This window comes from Phasianus colchicus, chromosome 37, assembly GCF_987193195.1.
Source record: "Phasianus colchicus chromosome 37, bPhaCol1.hap1.1, whole genome shotgun sequence".
NCBI lineage: Eukaryota > Metazoa > Chordata > Aves > Galliformes > Phasianidae > Phasianus > Phasianus colchicus.
The window spans coordinates 1,092,170-1,110,674 of NC_143472.1; the positions used below are offsets into that span (position 1 = coordinate 1,092,170).

Here is an 18,505-nt window from a genome sequence, read left to right on the forward strand (position 1 = left end):
CTATGGGGCAGTTATCGGGTATCTATGGGGCAGCTATGGGGCAGTTATCAGGCAGCTATGGGGCAACTATGGGGCAGCTATGGGCCAGCTATCGGGTATCTATGGGGCAGCTATGGTGGAACTATGAGGTATCTATGGGGCAAGTAGATGGTATCTATGGGGCAGCTATGGGGTATCTATGGGGCAGCTATGGGGCAGCTATGGGGCAGAGCTGTGGGTCCCACCTCCTTCTTGGACAGCCCCGGCTCCTCCTCCACCTCGTGCACCGGGATGCTGAGCAGGGAGCGCGCCTCCATCTCCAGCTCATCCTCCACTGCAAAAAAACCCCAAATCCACCCCAAATCCACCCCAAATCGTGGTGTGGGGGGGGTGCTGAGGATGGGTGCCCACCCCCCCCAACACCCGGCAGCACCCATGGGTGCCCCCCACCCACCCGTCAGGCCCGGCACTGTGATCAGCTCCTCCTGCCGGATCTCTTTCAGCTGTAGGATTTTTTCCAAAGCTTGTGGGATTTTCGGCCCCACGGCTGAGTCGTCCAGCTTGGGAGGGGGGGGGGGGCAACAAAAAAAAGGGGGGGGGGTCACGGCCATATAGGGGCATATAGGGGTTGGGGGGGGGGGGTTGAAGACCCCCCCCTGCTGCCCTATAGAAACCCCTGTGGGGTCCCTATGGGGTTTATTTGCTCCATAGGGACCCCACAGTTTTGGGGGGGGGGGGCTTTAAGATACCCAGGAATTGGGGAGGGGGGGGGCTTTAAGACCCCATAGGGACCCCACAGTTTTTGGGGGGGGGGGCTTTAAGACACACATGAATTTGGGTGGGGGGGGGGCTTTAAGACCCCATAGGGACCCCCAGGATTTGAGGGGGGGCTTTAAGACACCCAGGAATTGGGGGGGGGCTTTAAGACCCCATTGAGACCCCCAGGATTTGAGGGGGGGGCTTTAAGACCCCATAGGGACCCCACAGTTTTGGGGGGGGGGGCTTTAAGACACCCAGGATTTGGGGGGGGGGGCTTTAAGACCCCATAGGGACCCCCAGGAATTGGGGGGGGGCTTTAAGACCCCCAGGAATTGGGGGGGGGGCTTTAAGACCCCATTGAGACACCCAGGATTTGAGGGGGGGCTTTAAGACCCCCAGGAATTGGGGGGGGGGGCTTTAAGACCCCATAGGGACCCCCAGGATTTGAGGGGGGGGCTTTAAGACCCCCAGGAATTGGGGGGGGGGGGCTTTAAGACCCCATAGGGACCCCACAGTTTTGGGGGGGGGCTTTAAGACCCCCAGGAATTGGGGGGGGGGCTTTAAGACCCCATAGGGACCCCCAGGATTTGGGGGGGGGCTTTAAGACACCCAGGATTTGGGGGGGGGGAGGCTTTAAGACCCCATAGGGACCCCACACTTTTTGGGGGGGGGGCTTTAAGACACCCAGGATTTGGGGGGGGGGGCTTTAAGACCCCCCAGGAATTTGGGGGGGGGGCTTTAAGAGCCCTCATTGCTCCATAGGGATCACTTTATTTATGCGACCCCCCCCCATTTTATTTAGGAAACTCCTCCTTCCCCCCCCAATTCATTTAGAAGCCCCCCCCTTTTTATTTACGAGACCCCCCCTCATTTTATTTAACCCCCCCCCCCCATTTTATTCAGCAGACCCCCCCCCACTTTACAAAACCTCCCCCCTCACCGCATCCCCCAGTTTTAAACCCCCCCCCCGGGTTTTAAAGACCCCCCTACGATTCCCCCCCCCCCAATTTTAGGCCCCCTGCACCCCCCCGGTTTAGAAGACCCCCCCACGATGCCCCCCCAATTTTAGGTGTCCCCCCCAATTTTAGGTGTGTGTCCCCCCCCCCCATCACCTCTCTGCTGTCATCTCCAGTTTTAAACCCCCCCCCCGGTTTTAAAGACCCCCCTACGATTCCCCCCCCCCCAATTTTAGGCCCCCTGCCCCCCCCCCAGTTTTAGAAGACCCCCCCACGATGCCCCCCCCCAATTTTAGGCGTCCCACCCCAATTTTAGCCCCCCCCCCATCACCTCTCTGCTGTCATCTCCAGTTTTAACCCCCCCCCCAGTGTTAAAGACCCCCCCTACGATTCCCCCCCCCCCAATTTTAGGCCCCCCCACCCCCCCCGGTTTTAAAAGACCCCCCCACGATGCCCCCCCCCAATTTTAGGTGCCCCCCCCCCAATTTTAGCAACCCCCCCCCCCCATTCCCTCTCTGCTGTCATCTCCAGTTTAAACCCCCCCCCCGGTTTTTAAAACCCCCCTACGATTCCCCCCCCCCCAGTTTTAGGCCCCCTGCCCCCCCCCCAGTTTTAGAAGACCCCCCCACGACACCCCCCCCCAATTTTAGCCCCCCCCCCCATCACCTCTCTGCTGTCATCTCCAGTTTTAACCCCCCCCCCAGTGTTAAAGACCCCCCCCTACGATTCCCCCCCCCCCAATTTTAGGCCCCCTGCCCCCCCCCCGGTTTTAAGAGACCCCCCCACGACCCCCCTCCCAATTTTAGGTGTCCCCCCCCCAATTTTAGCAACCCCCCCCCCCCCCCATTCCCTCTCTGCTGTCATCTCCAGTTTTAAACCCCCCGCCCCCCCCCGGTTTTAAAGACCCCCCTACGATTCCCCCCCCCCAATTTTAGGCCCCCGACCCCCCCCCGGTTTTAGAACACCCCCCCCACAACACCCCCCCCCCAATTTTAGGCGTCCCCCCCCAATTTTAGGTGTCCCCCCCCCAATTTTAGCAACCCCCCCCATCACCTCTCTGCTGTCATCTCCAGTTTTAAACCCCCCGCCCCCCCCCCGGTTTTAAAGACCCCCCTATGATTCCCCCCCCCAATTTTAGGCCCCCTGCCCCCCTGGTTTTAGAACACCCCCCCACGACGCCCCCCCCTAAATTTTAGGGCCCCCCCCCAATTTTATCCACCCCCCCATCACCTCTCTGTTGTCATCTCCAGTTTTAAACCCCCCTCCAGTGTTAAAGAGCCCCCCTACGATTCCCCCCCCCCAATTTTAGGCCCCCTGCCCCCCCCCAGTTTTAGAAGACCCCCCCACGATGCCCCCCCCAATTTTAGGCCCCCCCCCCCAATTTTATCCACCCCCCCCATCACCTCTGTGCTGTCATCTCCAGTTTTAAACCCACGGCCCCCCCCCGGTTTTAAAGACCCCCCTATGATTCCCCCCCCCCCCAATTTTAGGCCCCCTGCCCCCCCCCCAGTTTTAGAAGACCCCCCCACGATGCCCCCCCCAATTTTAGGCCCCCCCCCCCAATTTTATCCACCCCCCCCATCACCTCTCTGCTGTCATCTCCAGTTTTAAACCCCCCCCCAATGTTAAAGACCCCCCCCTACGATTCCCCCCCCCCCCCCAATTTTAGGCCCCCCGCCCCCCCCCCCGGTTTTAGAAGACCCCCCCACGACACCCCCCCCCAATTTTAGGTGCCCCCCCCCAATTTTAGCAACCCCCCCCCCCCATTCCCTCTCTGCTGTCATCTCCAGTTTTAAACCCCCCGCCCCCCCCCCCGGTTTTAAAGACCCCCCTATGATTCCCCCCCCCCAATTTTAGGCCCCCGACCCCCCCCCGGTTTTAGAACACCCCCCCACGATGCCCCCCCCTAAATTTTAGGGCCCCCCCCCAATTTTAGCCCCCCCCCCATCACCTCTCTGCTGTCATCTCCAGTTTTAAACCCCCCCCCAGTGTTAAAGACCCCCCCTACGATTCCCCCCCCCCAATTTTACGTCCCCTGCCCCCCCCCCAGTTTTAGAAGACCCCCCCACGATGCCCCCCCCCAATTTTAGTCCCCCCCCAATTTTAGCCCCGCCCCCCATCACCTCTCTGTTGTCATCTCCAGTTTTAACCCCCCCCCCCCCCAGTGTTAAAGACCCCCCCCTACGATTCCCCCCCCCCAATTTTAGGCCCGGCCCCCCCCCCGGTTTTAGAAGACCCCCCCACGACACCCCCCCCCAATTTTAGGTGTCCCCCTCCAACTTTAGCCCCCCCCCCCCCCATCACCTCTGTGCTGCCATCTCCAGTTTTAAACCCCCCCCCCCTCGGTTTTAGAAGACCCCCCCACGACCCCCCCCCCCCAATTTTAGCCCCCCCCCCCAATTTTAGTCCCCCCCCCCGCCCAATTTTAGCCCCCCCCCCCCCCCATTACCTCCCTGCTGTCATCTCCAGGCGGCGGGGGGGGGCCGCGTGGCCTCGAAGCCCCCACTGCCCCCATAGGAGCACTGCCTGTAGGGGGGGGGGGGGTGAGAAATAAGCATTTTAGCTGGGGGGGGGTGGGTTTTTTTTTTTCTTTGGGGGGGGGACGACACGGCAGCGCTCACCTCGGGGGGGCAGAGGAGCCCGAGCACCCATGGGTGCCACCTCGGGGGGGGGAGGGCGAGGGACGGGGGGGGCCATCTTGGCCATCTCCTGCTGCTGCCTCTCCTGCTCCAGCAACACGGCTGCCTGCGGGGGGGGGGGGCGTCGTTATGGGACCCCCCCCCTCCAACCCAACGCCCCCCCCCCCCGCACCCCCCCAGGCACCCATGGGTGCCCCAAACTCACCCGTTTCTGCTGCTCCAGCAGCTCCTGTTCTTTGCTCTTATCTCCAAACTGGTGCTGCCCCTATTTTGGGGGGGGGGGGGCAACTTAGGGACCCCCAAAGTGGGGGGGGGGAGTTAAGGGGGGGGGCCAATTAGGGACCCCCAAAGTGGGGAGGGGGGGCAAATTAGGGATCCCCAAAATTGGGGGGGGGGCAACTTAGGGACCCCCAAGATTGGGGGGGGAAATTTAGGGATCCCCAATGTGGGGGGGGGGGACAACTTAGGGGCCCCCAAAGTGGGGGGGGGGGGGCAACTTAGGGATCCCCAAAATGGGGGGGGCAACTTAGGGAACCCCAAAGTGGGGGGGGCAGCTTAGGGAACCCCAAAGTGGGGGGGCAGCTTAGGGACCCCCAAAGTGAGGGGGGGCAACATAGGGACCCCCAAAGTGGGGGGGGGCAACTTAGGGACCCCCAAAATGGGGGGGGGGCAACTTAGGGATCCCCAAAGTAGGGGGGGGGCATCTTAGGGACCCCCAAAATGGGGGGGGGGCAACATAGGGACCCCCAAAGTGGGTAGGGGGGGGTTAAGGGGGGGTAACTTAGGGACCCCCAAAGTGGGGGAGGGGGCAACTTAGGGATCCCCAAAGTTTGGGGGGGGCAACGTAGGGATCCCCAAAGTGGGGGGGGGGGGGGTTAAGGGGGGGGTCAACTTAGGGACCCCCAAAATGGGGGGGGGCCACTTAGGGACCCCCGAAGTGGGGATGGGGGGGTTAAGGGGGGATGACTTAGGGACCCCCAAAATGGGGGGGACATTAAGGGGGGGGGGCAACTTAGGGACCCCCAAAATGGGGGGGGGCAACTTAGGGATCCCCAAAGTAAGGGGGGGGCAAATTAGGGGCCCCCAAAATGGGGGGGGGGAGTTAAGGGGGGGGGCCAATTAGGGACCCCCAAAGTGGGGAGGGGGGGCAACTTAGGGATCCCCAAAGTGGGGGGGGCAACTTAGGGACCCCCAAAGTGGGCGGGGGGGGGCTAAGGGGGGGTAACTTAGGGACCCCCAAAGTGGAGGGGGGTTAAGGGGGGGGGGGGGGCAACTTAGGGACCCCGAAAGTGGGGGGGGGGGAACTTAGGGACCCCGAAAGTGGGGGGGGGCGGTTGAGGGGGGTGTGATTTTGGGGGGGGCAGCAATTTAGGGTTGGGGGGCAGGAATTTGGGGGGGGCAGGGATTTTGGGGGAGGGGCAGCAATTTGGGGGGGCAGCAATTTAGGGCTGGGGGGCAGGAATTTAGAGTTGGGGGGCAGGGATTTGGGTGGGGGGGGCAAGAATTTAGGGTTGGGGGCAGGAATTTGGGGGGGGGCAGGAATTTAGGGTTGGGGGGACAGGAATTTGGGGGGGGGGCAGCAATTTGGGGTTGGGGGGGCAGGAATTTGGGATGGGGGGGCACGGATTTGGGGGGGCCAAGAATTTAAGGTTGGGGGGGCAGGAATTTGGGATGGGGCTGGCATGGATTTGGGGGGGGCAGCAATTTGGGGTTGGGGGGGCAGGGATTTGGGATGGGGGGGGCAAGAATTTAGGGTTGGGGGGGGAAGGAATTTGGGGGGGGGGGCAGCAATTTGGGATGGGGGGGCAGGAATTTGTTTGGGGGGGGCAAGAATTTAGGGTTGGGGGAGCAGGAATTTGGGATGGGGGGGGCAAGAATTTAGGGTTGGGGCAGGAATTTGAGAGGGGCTGGCAGGAATTTGGGGGGGGGGGCAGCAATTTGGGGTTGGGGGGGCAGGGATTTGCGATGGGGGGGGCAAGAATTTAGGGTTGGGGGGGCAGGAATTTGGGGGGGGCAGGGATTTGGGGGGGGGCAGGGATTTGGGGTTGGGAGCAGGAATTTGGGGTGGGGGGGGCATGGATTTGGGGGGGGGTCAGGAATTGGGGGGGGTCAGGAATTAGGGGGGGGCAGCAATTTAGGGTTGGGGGGGCAGGGATTTGGGAAGGGGGGGGCAGGAATTTAGGGTTGGGGGAGCAGGAATTTGGGATGGGGGGGCAGGGATTTAGGATGGGGGGGGCACGGATTTGGGGGGGGCAGGAATTTGGGGGGGGCAAGAATTTAAGGTTGGGGGGGCTGGAATTTGGGATGGGGAGGGCAGGAATTGGGGGGGGGGCAGCAATTTGGGGTTGGGGGGGCAGGGATTTGGGATGGGGGGGGCAAGAATTTAGGGTTGGGGGCCAGGAATTTGGGGGGGGCAGGGATTTGGGGTTGGGGGGCAGGGATTTGGGATGGGGGGGGCAGGAACTTGGGGGGGGGGCAAGAATTTAGGGTTGGGGGCAGGAATTTGGGGGGGGGGCAGCAATTTAGGATGGGGGGGGCAGGAATTTGGGATGGGGGGCAAGAATTTAGGGTTCGGGGCAGGCATTTGGGGAAGGCAGGGATTTGGGGTTGGGGGGCATGATTTGGGGGGGGCAGGAATTTAGAGTTGGGGGCAGGAATTTGGGATGGGGGGGGCATGGATTTGGGGGGGTGGTCAGGAATTGGGGGGGTCAGGAATTTGGGGGGGGCAGCAATTTAGGGTTGGGGGGCAGGGATTTGGGATGGGGGGGGCAGGAATTTAGGGTTGGGGGGGCAGGGATTTGGGATGGGGAGGGGCAGGAATTTGGGGGGGGGGCAGCAATTTGGGATGGGGGGGCAAGAATTTAGGGTTGGGGGGGGAAGGAATTTGGGGGGGGCAGCAATTTAGGGTTAGGGGGCAGCAATTTGGGGGGGGGCAGGAATTTAGGGTTGGGGGGCAGGGATTTGGTGGGGGGGCAGGGATTTAGTAGTGGGGGGGCGGGAATTTAGGGTTGGGGGGCTGCAATTTGGGGGGGCCAGCCATTTAGGGTTGGGGGGCGTGATTTGGGGGGGGGCAGGGATTTGGGATGGGGGGGCAAAAATTTAGGGTTGGGGGGACAGGAATTTGGCGGGGGGGGCAAGAATTTAAGGTTGGGGGGGCAGGAATTTGGGATGGGAGGGGCAGGAATTTGGGGGGGGGGCAGCAATTTGGGATGGGGGGGCAGGAATTTGGGATGGGGTGGGGCAGGGATTTGGGATGGGGGGACAAGAATTCAGGGTTGGGGGGGGGGCAGCAATTTAGGGTTGGGGGGGCAGGGATTTGGGATGGGGGGGCACGGATTTGGGGGGGGCAAGAATTTAAGGTTGGGGGGGCAGGAATTTGGGATGGGGCTGGCATGGATTTGGGGGGGGGCAGCAATTTGGGGTTGGGGGGGCAGGGATTTGGGATGGGGGGGGCAAGAATTTAGGGTTGGGGGGGGCAGGAATTTGGGATGGGGGGGGCAGGAATTTGTTTGGGGGGGGCAGGAATTTAGGGTTGGGGGGGCAGGGATTTGGGATGGGGGGGGCAAGAATTTAGGGTTGGGGGGGCAGGAATTTGGGGTTGGGGGGCATGGATTTGGGGGGGGGCAGCAATTTGGGATGGGGGGGCAGGAATTTGGGGGGGGGGGCAGCAATTTGGGGGGGGGGGGCAGCAATTTGGGATGGGGGGGGGGCAGCAATTTGGGGGGGGGTCCCGACCTGCGCTCGCTCCTCCTGCAGCATCAGCGCCGCCTGCTGCTGGGCCAACGTCAGCCTCTCCTCCTCCGACATCCCCGGGGGGGGGGCGGGGGCTGCCGTGCCCCCCCCCATCCCAAAACCCAGCGCCATTCCCGGAGGGGGGGGGGAGGAACCAACGCAACCGGGGGGGGGGGCTGCCAGACATAAAATAAAAGGGGGGGGGGGGGATATGGAGGGAGGGGAGAAAGACCCCCACCCCCCAAAAAGAAAAAAATTAATGAAAGGGACCCCCCCCCCAAAGAAATAAACAGGGACCCCCCCCCAAAAAAAATAAACAGGGAACTCCCCCCTCCCCAAAATGGAGGAATCCCCCCCCGAAATAAACTGGGACCCCCCCCCCAAATACACAGGGAAGCCCCCCTCCCCAAAAAAGAGGGGACCCCCCCCCCAAAAATTAAACAGGGAACCATTAAACAGGGAACCCCCCCCCAAAAAGGAGAGGACCCCCCCAAAAATAAACAGGGGACCCCCCCTCCCCAAAAAGGAGAGGACCCCCCCCCAAAATAAACAGCGGACCCCCACTCCCAAATAAACAGGGAAGCCCCCCCCCCCAAAAAAAAGGAGGGGACCCCCCCCAAAATAAGCTGGGACCCCCCCCCAAAAAAATGAACAGGGAACTCCCCCCTGCCCAAAAAGGAGGAGACCCCCCCCAAAAAATAAACAGGGGACCCCCCCCCAAAAAAAAACCATGAAGGGAACCCCCCCAAAAGAATAAACAGGGGACCCCCCCCCAAAATAAATAAACAGGGCCACCCCCCACCCAAATACACAGGGAACCCCCCCTCCCCAAAAAGGAGGAGACCCCCCCCCCAAAAATAAACAGGGGACCCCCTCCAAATACACAGGGAAGCCCCCCCCCCAAAATAAACTGGGACCCCCCCCCAAATACACAGGGAACCCCCCCTCCCCAAAAAAAGAGGGGACCCCCCCCAAAAATAAACAGGGAACCCCCCCCCCAAAAAAAGGAGGGGACCCCCCCCAAAAATAAACAGGGCCCCCCCCAAAAAAAATAAACAGGGAAGCCCCCCCCTCCCCAAAAAGGAGGAGACCCCCCCCGAAATAAACTGGGACCCCCCCCCAAATACACAGGGAAGCCCCCCTCCCCAAAAAAGAGGGGACCCCCCCCCCAAAAATTAAACAGGGAACCATTAAACAGGGAACCCCCCCCCCCAAAAAGGAGGAGACCCCCCCCAAAAATAAACAGGGACCCCCCCCCAAAAAAATGAACAGGGAACTCCCCCCTGCCCAAAAAGGAGGAGACCCCCCCCAAAAAATAAACAGGGGACCCCCCCCAAAATAAATAAACAGGCCCCCCCCCCCAAAAATAAACAGGGGAAACCCCCCCACCCAAAAACACAAGGAAGCCCCCCCCTCCCAAAAAGGAGGGAACCCCCCCCTAAAATAAACTGGGACCCCCCCCCAAATACACAGGGAAAGCCCCCTCCCCAAAAAAGAGGGGACCCCCCCCAAAAATTAAACAGGGAACCCCCCCTCCCCAAAAAGGAGAGGACCCCCCCAAAAATAAACAGGGACCCCCCCAAAAAAAATAAACAAGGAAGCCCCCCCCTCCCCAAAAAGGAGGAGACCCCCCCCGAAATAAACTGGGACCCCCCCCCAAATACACAGGGAAGCCCCCCTCCCCAAAAAAGAGGGGACCCCCCCCCCAAAAATTAAACAGGGAACCATTAAACAGGGAACCCCCCCCCAAAAAGGAGAGGACCCCCCCAAAAATAAACAGGGACCCCCCCCAAAAAAATGAACAGGGAACTCCCCCCTGCCCAAAAAGGAGGAGACCCCCCCCAAAAAATAAACAGGGGACCCCCCCCCAAAAAAAACCATGAAGGGAACCCCCCCAAAAGAATAAACAGGGGACCCCCCCCAAATACACAGGGAACCCCCCCCCCCCAAAAAAAGGAGGGGAACCCCCCAAAATAAACTGGGACCCCCCCCAAATACACAGGGAACCCCCCCTCCCCAAAAAGGAGGAGACCCCCCCCCCAAACAATAAACAGGGAACCCCCCCTCCCCAAAAAAGAGGGGGCCCCCCCAAAAATTAAACAGGGATCCCCCCCCTCCCCAAAAAGGAGGAAGCCCCCCCCCCTCCCCAAAAAGGAGGAGACCCCCCCCAAAAAATAAACAGGGGAACCCCCCCCCCAAAAAAAACCATGAAGGGAACCCCCCCAAAAGAATAAACAGGGGACCCCCCCCAAAATAAATAAACAGCCCCCCCCCCAAAAATAAACAGGGACCCCCCCCAAAAAGGAGGAACCCCCCCAAAAAAAAAAATCAAGGTCCCCCCCCCCAAAAAAGACACTTCTCTCTAAAAAAGACCCCCCCCAAAAAGGAGACACCACCCCCCCCAAAGGGCCCCCCCCAAAACAAGAGACCCCCCCCTAAAAAAAAGACAGCCCCCCCCCCCCCAAAAATACCCAGCCCCCCCCCACCAAATAAACAGAGTAACCCCCCCCCCCCCCAAAAAAAGACGGGACCCCCCCCCAGATAACCAAAGCCCCCCCCCCAATTTGGGGGCTCTCAGGGGGGTCCCACAGCCCCATATCCCACCCTGTCACCCCCCCAAAAAAAACCCTATAGCCCCCCCCCCCAATTTGGGGACCTTCAGGGGGTCCCACAGCCCCATATCCCACCCTGTCCCCCCCCCCAAAAAAAAACCCTATAGGGTCCCCCCCCCCAATTTGGGGACCCCTGGGGGGGTCCCACAGCCCCATATCCCACCCTGACCCCCCCCCAAAAAAAAACCCATAGCCCCCCCCCCAATTTGGGGACCTTCAGGGGGTCCCACAGCCCCATATCCCACCCTGTCCCCCCCCCCAAAAAAAAACCCTATAGGGTCCCCCCCCCCAATTTGGGGACCCCTGGGGGGGTCCCACAGCCCCATATCCCACCCTGACCCCCCCCCCAAAAAAAAACCCATAGCCCCCCCCCCAATTTGGGGACCCTTGTGGGGGTCCCACAGCCCCATATCCCAACCTGACCCCCCCCAAAAAAAACCCTATAGCCCCCCCCCCCAATTTGGGGACCCACAGGGGGGTTCCACAGCCCCATATCTCACCCTGACCCCCCCCCAAAAAAAACCCATAGCCCCCCCCAATTTGGGGACCCTCAGGGGGTCCCACAGCCCCATATCCCACCCTGTCACCCCCCCCAAAAAAAACCCTATAGCCCCCCCACCCAATTTGGGGACCCTCAGGGGGTCCCACAGCCCCATATCCCACCCTGACCCCCCCCCAAAAAAAAACCCTATAGCCCCCCCCCCCAATTTGGGGACCCTCAGGGGGTTCCACAGCCCCATATCCCACTCTGTCCCCCCCCAAAAAAAAAAAACCCATAGCCCCCCCCCAATTTGGGGACCCCTGGGGGGGTCCCACAGCCCCATATCCCACCCTGACCCCCCCCCCCCAAAAAAAAACCATAGCCCCCCCCCAATTTGGGGTCAATGGGGGGGGTCCCACAGCCCCATTTCCCACCCTGACCCCCCCCCCCAAAAAAACCCTATAGACCCCCCCCCAATTTGGGGACCTTCAGGGGGTCCCACAGCCCCATATCTCACCCTGACCCCCCCCCAAAAAAAAAAACCATAGCCCCCCCCCCCAATTTGGGGACCCTCAGGGGGTCCCACAGCCCCATATCCCACCCTGTCCCCCCCCCCCCCAAAAAAAACCCATAGCCCCCCCCCCCAGTTTGGGGACCCTCAGGGGGTCCCACAGCCCCATATCCCACCCTGTCTCCCCCCGAAAAAAAACCCTATAGACCCCCCCCCCCCCCCAATTTGGGGACCCCTGGGGGGGTCCCACAGCCCCATATCTCCCCCTGACCCCCCCCCCCAAAAAAAAAAACCATAGCCCCCCCCCCAATTTGGGGACCCTCAGGGGGTCCCACAGCCCCATATCCCAACCTGACCCCCCCCAAGAAAAACCCTATAGCCCCCCCCCCTATTTGGGGACCCCTGGGGGGGTCCCACAGCCCCATACCTCACCCTGACCCCCCCCCAAAAAAAAACCCATAGCCCCCCCCCCAATTTGGGGACCTTCAGGGGGTCCCACAGCCCCATATCTCACCCTGACCCCCCCCCAAAAAAAACCCTATAGCCCCCCCCAATTTGGGGACCCTCAGGGGGTCCCACAGCCCCATATCTCACCCTGACCCCCCCCCCCAAAAAAAAAACCATAGCCCCCCCCCCCAATTTGGGGACCCTCAGGGGGTCCCACAGCCCCATATCCCAACCTGACCCCCCTCCAAGAAAAACCCTATAGCCCCCCCCCCCCCCCCAATTTGGGGACCCTCAGGGGGTCCCACAGCCCCATATCCCACCCTGACCCCCCCCAAAAAAAAACCCATAGCCCCCCCCCAATTTGGGGACCCTCAGGGGGTCCCACAGCCCCATATCCCACCCTGTCCCCCCCCCCAAAAAAAAACCCTATAGGGTCCCCCCCCCCAGTTTGGGGGCTCTGGGGGGGGTCCCACAGCCCCATATCCCACCCTGCCCCCCCCCGTGGCCCCCCCCCCAAAATTACCTGTGTGGGGAGGGGGGGGGGCGGCGCTTTGTCCCCCTCCTCAGGGCGCAGAGTGGGGCGGCTCAGAACAACGCCGGTCTGGGGGGGGGAAATTGGGGGGAAATTGGGAAAAATTGGGGTAAATTGGGGGGAAATTGGGAAAAAGTGGGGGAAGTGGGGGGAAATGGGGGGGAAATTGGGAAAAATTGGGGGAAGTGGGGGGGAAATGGGGGGGAAATGGGGGGAAATTGGGGGAAGTGGGGGGGAATGGGGGGGAAATGGGGGGGAAATTGGGAAAAATTGGGGGAAGTGGGGGGGAAATGGGGGGGAAATGGGGGGAAATTGGGGGAAGTGGGGGGGAATGGGGGGGAATGGGGGGGAAATTGGGAAAAATTGGGGGAAGTGGGAGGGAATGGGGGGAAATGGGGGGAATGGGGGGGAATGGGGGGGAATTGGGTAAAGTGGGGGGGAAATGGGGGGGAAATGGGGGGGAAATTGGGGGGGAAATGGGGAGGAAAATGGGGAATTGGGGGGGAATTGGGAAAAAAGAGGGGGAATGGGGGGAAATGGGGGGAAATGGGGGGAAATGGGGGGGGAATGGGGGGGAAATTGGGAAAGATTGGGGGAAGTGGGGAGGGATGGGGGGGAAACGGGGGGGAAATTGGGGGAAGTGGGGGGGAATGGGGGGAAATTGGGAAAAAGTGGGGGAAGTGGGGGGGAATGGGGGGAAATGGGGGGGAAATGGGGGGGGAAATGGGGGGGAATTGGGGGGAATTGGGGGGGAAATTGGGAAAAATTGGGGGAAGTGGGGGGTAATGGGGGAGGAATGGGGGGGGATATGGGGGAAATGGGGGGGAAATTGGGAGAAATGGGAGGGAAATGGGGGGAAATTGGAAAAATCGGGGGAAATTGCGGGGGAAGTAGGTGGGAAATGGGGGAAATTGGGGGAAAATGGGGAAAATTGGGGAAAAATGGGGGGAAATTTGGGAAAAAATGGGGGAAAGTGGGGGAAGTGGTGGGGAATGGGGAGGAATGGGGAGGAATGGGGGGGGAAATGGGGGGGAATGGGGGGGAAATTGGAAAAATCAAAGAAAATGGGGTAAATTTGGAGGAAATTGGGAAAAATTGGGGGAAATTGGGGGGGAAGTAGGGGGGAAATGGGGGGGGAAATTTGGGGAAAATGGGGAAAATTGGGGAAAAATGGGGGGAAATTGGGAAAAATTGGGGAAAGTGGGGGGGAATGGGGGGGAAATTGGGGGAAGTGGGGGGGAATGGGGGGGAATTGGGGGGAAATTGGGAAAAATTGGGGGAAGTGGGGGGGAATGGGGGGAAATTGGAGGGGAATGGGGGGGAAATTGGGGAAATTGGGGGAAGTGGGGGGGAATGGGGAGGAATGGGGGGGGAATTGGAAAAATCAAAGAAAATGGGGTAAATTTGGGGGAAATTGGGAAAAATTGAGGGAAGTAGGGGAAATGGGGGGAAATGGGGGGGAATGGGGGGGAAATGGGGGATATTGGGGGAAAATGGGGGGAAAACGGGGGAAATCAAAGAAAATGGGGTAAATTTGGGAAAAAATTGGGGGAAAAGGGGGGGAAATTGGGGGAAAATGGGGAAAATTGGGGTAAAATGGGGGGAAATGGGGGGAAATGGGGGGAAATGGGGGGGGAAGTGGGGGGAAGTGGGGGGAAGTGGGGGGAATGGGGGGAATGGGGGGGAAAAGGGGGGGAAATTGGAAAAATCAAAGAAAATGGGGTAAATTTGGAGGAAATTGGGAAACATTGGGGGAAATGGGGTAAAATGGAGGGAAATTTGGGAAAAATGGGGGCAAATTTGGGAAAAAATGGGGGAAAGTGGAGGGGAAAATGGGGGGAAAATGGGAGATATTGGGGGGAAATGGGGGGAAATGGGGGTTATTGGGGGAAAATGGGGAAATTTGGGAAAAAATGGGGAAAATTGGGGGAAAATGAGGTGGAAAATGGGGGAGAAATCGAAGAAAATGGGGTAAATTTTGGGAAAAATTGGGAAAATTGGGGGGAAATTGGGAAAAAATCAAGGAAAATAGGGTAAATTTGGGGAAAATGGGGGAAAATTGGAGGAAAATTTGGGGTTAATGGGGGAAAATGGGGAAATGGGGGGAAAATTGGGAAAAAATGGGGGAAATTGGGGGAAAATGGGGGAAAATAGGGGAAAAATTGGGTAAAATGGGGGTAAAATGGGGGGAAATGGGGAAAATGGGGGAAAATGGGGGGAAAACGGGGAAAATGGGGGGAAAATTGGGGGAAAACGGGGAAAATGGGGTAAATTTGGGGAAAAATTGGGAAAATAGGGGGAAATTGGCGGTTATTGGGGGAAAATGGGGAAAATTGGGAAAAATCAAGGAAAATAGGGTAAATTTGGGGAAAATGGGGGAAAATTGGAGGAAAATTTGGGGTTAATGGGGGGAAATGGGGAAATGGGGGGAAATTTGGGAAAAATTGGGGAAATTGGGGGAAAATGGGGGATATTTGGGGAAAATGGGGGATATTTGGGGAAAATGAGGCATAATGGGGGGGCAATTGTGGAAAATGGGGGAAATGGGGGGGAAATGGGGGAAGTTGGGGGGAAATTGGGGGAAATTGGAGGGAAATTGAGGGAAATGCGGGGGGAAATGGAGTAAATTGGGTGGGAAATGGCAGAAAATGGGGGAAAACGGGGAAAATTGGTGGGAAATTGGGGTAAAAGGGAGGAATGGGGGGAAAAGGGGGAAAATGGGCAGAAATTGGGGAAAATTGGGGAAAATGGGGCAAATTGGAGGGAAATTGGAGGGAAATACAGGGAAATGGGGGGGAATGGGGGCACAATGGGGACACAGTGGGGCACAATGGGGCACCAATGGGGCATAAATAGGGAACAATGGGACACAATGGGGACATGGCCATCAATGGGGCACAATGGGGACAAAATGGTGGAACCAACGGGGCATAAATGGGGAACAATGGGGGCATGGCCATCAATGGGGGCACCAATGGGGGCACAATGGGAGCAGGGCCATCAATGGGGCACAAGGGGGGCACAATGGGGGCATGGCCACCAATGGGGGCACAATGGGAACCCCAATGGGGACATGGCCACCAATGGGGGCACAACGGGGACAAAATGGGGGCACAGTGGGACACAATGGGGGCAAAATTTGGGCACAGTGGGGGCACAATGGGGGCACAATGGGACCACAATAGGGACACAGTGGGGGCATGGCCATCAATGGGGCACAATGGGACACAATGGGGGCACAGTAGGGACATCAATGGGGCACAACGGGGACACAGTGGGGACACCATGGGGGCACGGTGGGGACACAATGGGGACATGGCCATCAATGGGGCATAATGGGACACAATGGGACACCATGGGGACACCATGGGGACACCATGGGGGCATGGCCATCAATGGGGCACAATGGGACACAATGGGGGCACAGTAGGGACATCAATGGGGCACAACGGGGACACAGTGGGGACACCATGGGGACACCATGGGGACACCATGGGGGCATGGCCATCAATGGGACACAATGGGGGCACAGTGGGGCAAAATGGGGGCACAGTGGGGACAAAATGGGGGCATGGCCATCAACGGGACACAATGGGGGCACAGTGGGGACATGGCCATCAATGGGACACAATGGGACACAATGGGACACAATGGGGACACAACTGGGACACGATGGGACACAATGGGGGCATGGCCATCAATGGGGCACAATGGGGACACAGTGGGGACACAATGGGGGCACAATGGTGGCACAGTGGGGCACAATGGGGACATAGCCATCAATGGGGCACAATGGGACACAATGGGGAGGGACATAGCCATCAATGGGGCACAGTGGGACACAATGGGGGCAAAATTTGGGCACAGTGGGGGCACAATGGGGACACAATGGGACCACAATAGGGACACAGTGGGGGCATGGCCATCAATGGGGCACAATGGGACACAATGGGGTCACAGTAGGGACATCAATGGGGCACAATGGGGACACAGTGGGGACACCATGGGGGCACAGTGGGGACACAGTGGGGACATGGCCATCAATGGGGCATAATGGGGCACAAAGGGACACAATGGGGACACCATGGGGGCATGGCCATCAATGGGACACAATGGGGGCACAGTGGGGCAAAATGGGGGCACAGTGAGGACACAATGGGGACAAAATGGGGGCATGGCCATCAACGGGACACAATGGGGGCACAGTGGGGACATGGCCATCAATGGGACACAATGGGACACAATGGGGGCACAACTGGGACACGATGGGGGCACAATGGGGGCATGGCCATCAATGGGGCACAATGGGACACAAAGGGGCACAATGGGGGCACCATGGGGCACAATGGGGACATAGCCATCAATGGGGCACATTGGGACACAAAGGGGCACAATGGGGGCACAATGGGACACAAAGGGGGCACAGTAGGGACATCAATGGGGCACAATGGGATAGTGGGGGCACAATGGGGGCACCATGGGGGCATGGCCATCAATGGGGCACAATGGGGACAAAGTGGGGACAAAATGGGGGCACAGTGGGGGCACGGCCATCAATGGGGTACAATGGGACACAATGGGGACACAATGTGGGCACAGTGGGGACACAATGGGGACACAGTGGTGGTACAGTGGGGCACAATGAGACACAAAGGGGCACAATGGGGGCACAATGGGACAAAATGGGGACACAAGGGGACACAATGGGGGCACAGTGGGGACACAATGGAGGCACAGTGGGGCACAGTAGGGACACAATGGGGCACAATGGGGGCACAGTAGGGACACAATGGGGCACAACTGAGATACAATGGGACACAATGGGGACACAGTGGGGGCATGGCCATCAATAGGGCACAATGGGACCACAATAGGGACACAATGGGGGCACAGTGGGGACACAATGGGGACACAGTGGTGGTACAGTGGGGCACAATGGGACACAAAGGGGCACAATGGGACAAAATGGGGACACAAGGGGACACAATGGGGACACAAGGGGGGCACAATGGGACACAATGGGGACACAGTGGGGACACAATGGGGGCATGGCCATCAATGGGGCACAATGGGACACAAAGGGGGCACAATGGGACACAATGGGGAGGGACATAACCATCAATGGGGCACAATGGGACACAATGGGGGCACAGTAGGGACACAATGGGGACACAGTGGGGCACAATGGGGACACAATGGGGGCACCATGGGGGCATGGCCATCAATGGGGCACAATGGGACACAAAGGGGCACAATGGGACACAATGGGACACAATGGGGAGGGACATAACCATCAATGGGGCACAATGGGACACAATGGGGGCACAGTAGGGACACAATGGGGCACAGTGGGACACAATGGGGGCACAGTAGGGACACAATGGGGCACAACTGGGACACAATGGGGCACCATGGGGGCACAATGGGACCCCATGTGTCAGAACACTTCCCGCCGGGTCCTCCCGCGGCGCGGGGGCGCTCTACCTGCATGGTGTAGCTCTGCAGCCGCTCTAGCAGCTCCTCTCGACTCCCTGCGGGACACGGCGGGGGGCGGGGGAATTTGAGGGGGGGGGGGGAGCTCAGCCTGGCCCGACGGCGCGGCCTGGTCCTCCGCAGCCCCGCTCCGACCCCGCGCCCCGCCCGTTACCGTGCACGGCGGCCCCGATGCCACCCAGGCAGTGCCGGAGCTCCGCGGGAGCCCAACTCGCGTAATCGCCCGGGCCCGAAGCAGCCGCATCCGTCCGCTCCGCCGCCATCTTGCCGCGCTGCCGCCGCCGGAAGGCCGCACGCACGGCACGCACGTGGAGACAGCCAATCAGAGCGTTACCCCGCCCCGCGCGCGCGCAGCGCGGCCAAT

At 59.8% G+C, this 18,505-nt stretch overlaps 1 protein-coding gene across 20 annotated transcripts in view; it reads right to left on the reverse strand.

Annotated features, from left to right (window-relative positions):
* SF3B2 (splicing factor 3b subunit 2) overlaps positions 1–18,454 on the reverse strand; it is an 81,115-nt gene extending 62,661 nt beyond the window's left edge. For 17 of the 20 annotated variants that reach the window (XR_016461259.1, XR_016461263.1, XR_016461260.1 and 14 more), the window contains exons 1-6: positions 8,069–8,223; positions 4,539–4,598; positions 4,316–4,439; positions 4,144–4,220; positions 434–539; positions 225–313 (exon numbers count right to left, since the gene is read on the reverse strand). Coding sequence is in view for 15 of the 20 variants with exons in the window: in XM_090129781.1 (XP_089985907.1) it covers positions 225–313; positions 434–539; positions 4,144–4,220; positions 4,316–4,439; positions 4,539–4,598; positions 8,069–8,197 (585 nt within the window). In the remaining 5 variants the exon portion in view is untranslated. Of the gene's footprint in view, positions 1–224; positions 314–433; positions 540–4,143; positions 4,221–4,315; positions 4,440–4,538; positions 4,599–8,068; positions 8,242–11,296; positions 11,319–12,636; positions 12,718–18,132; positions 18,180–18,295 lie in introns of those variants that run through there. The other 3 variants (XM_090129775.1, XM_090129774.1, XM_090129788.1) reach the window with 2 other exon arrangements.
* Positions 18,455–18,505: the final 51 nt, after the last annotated feature.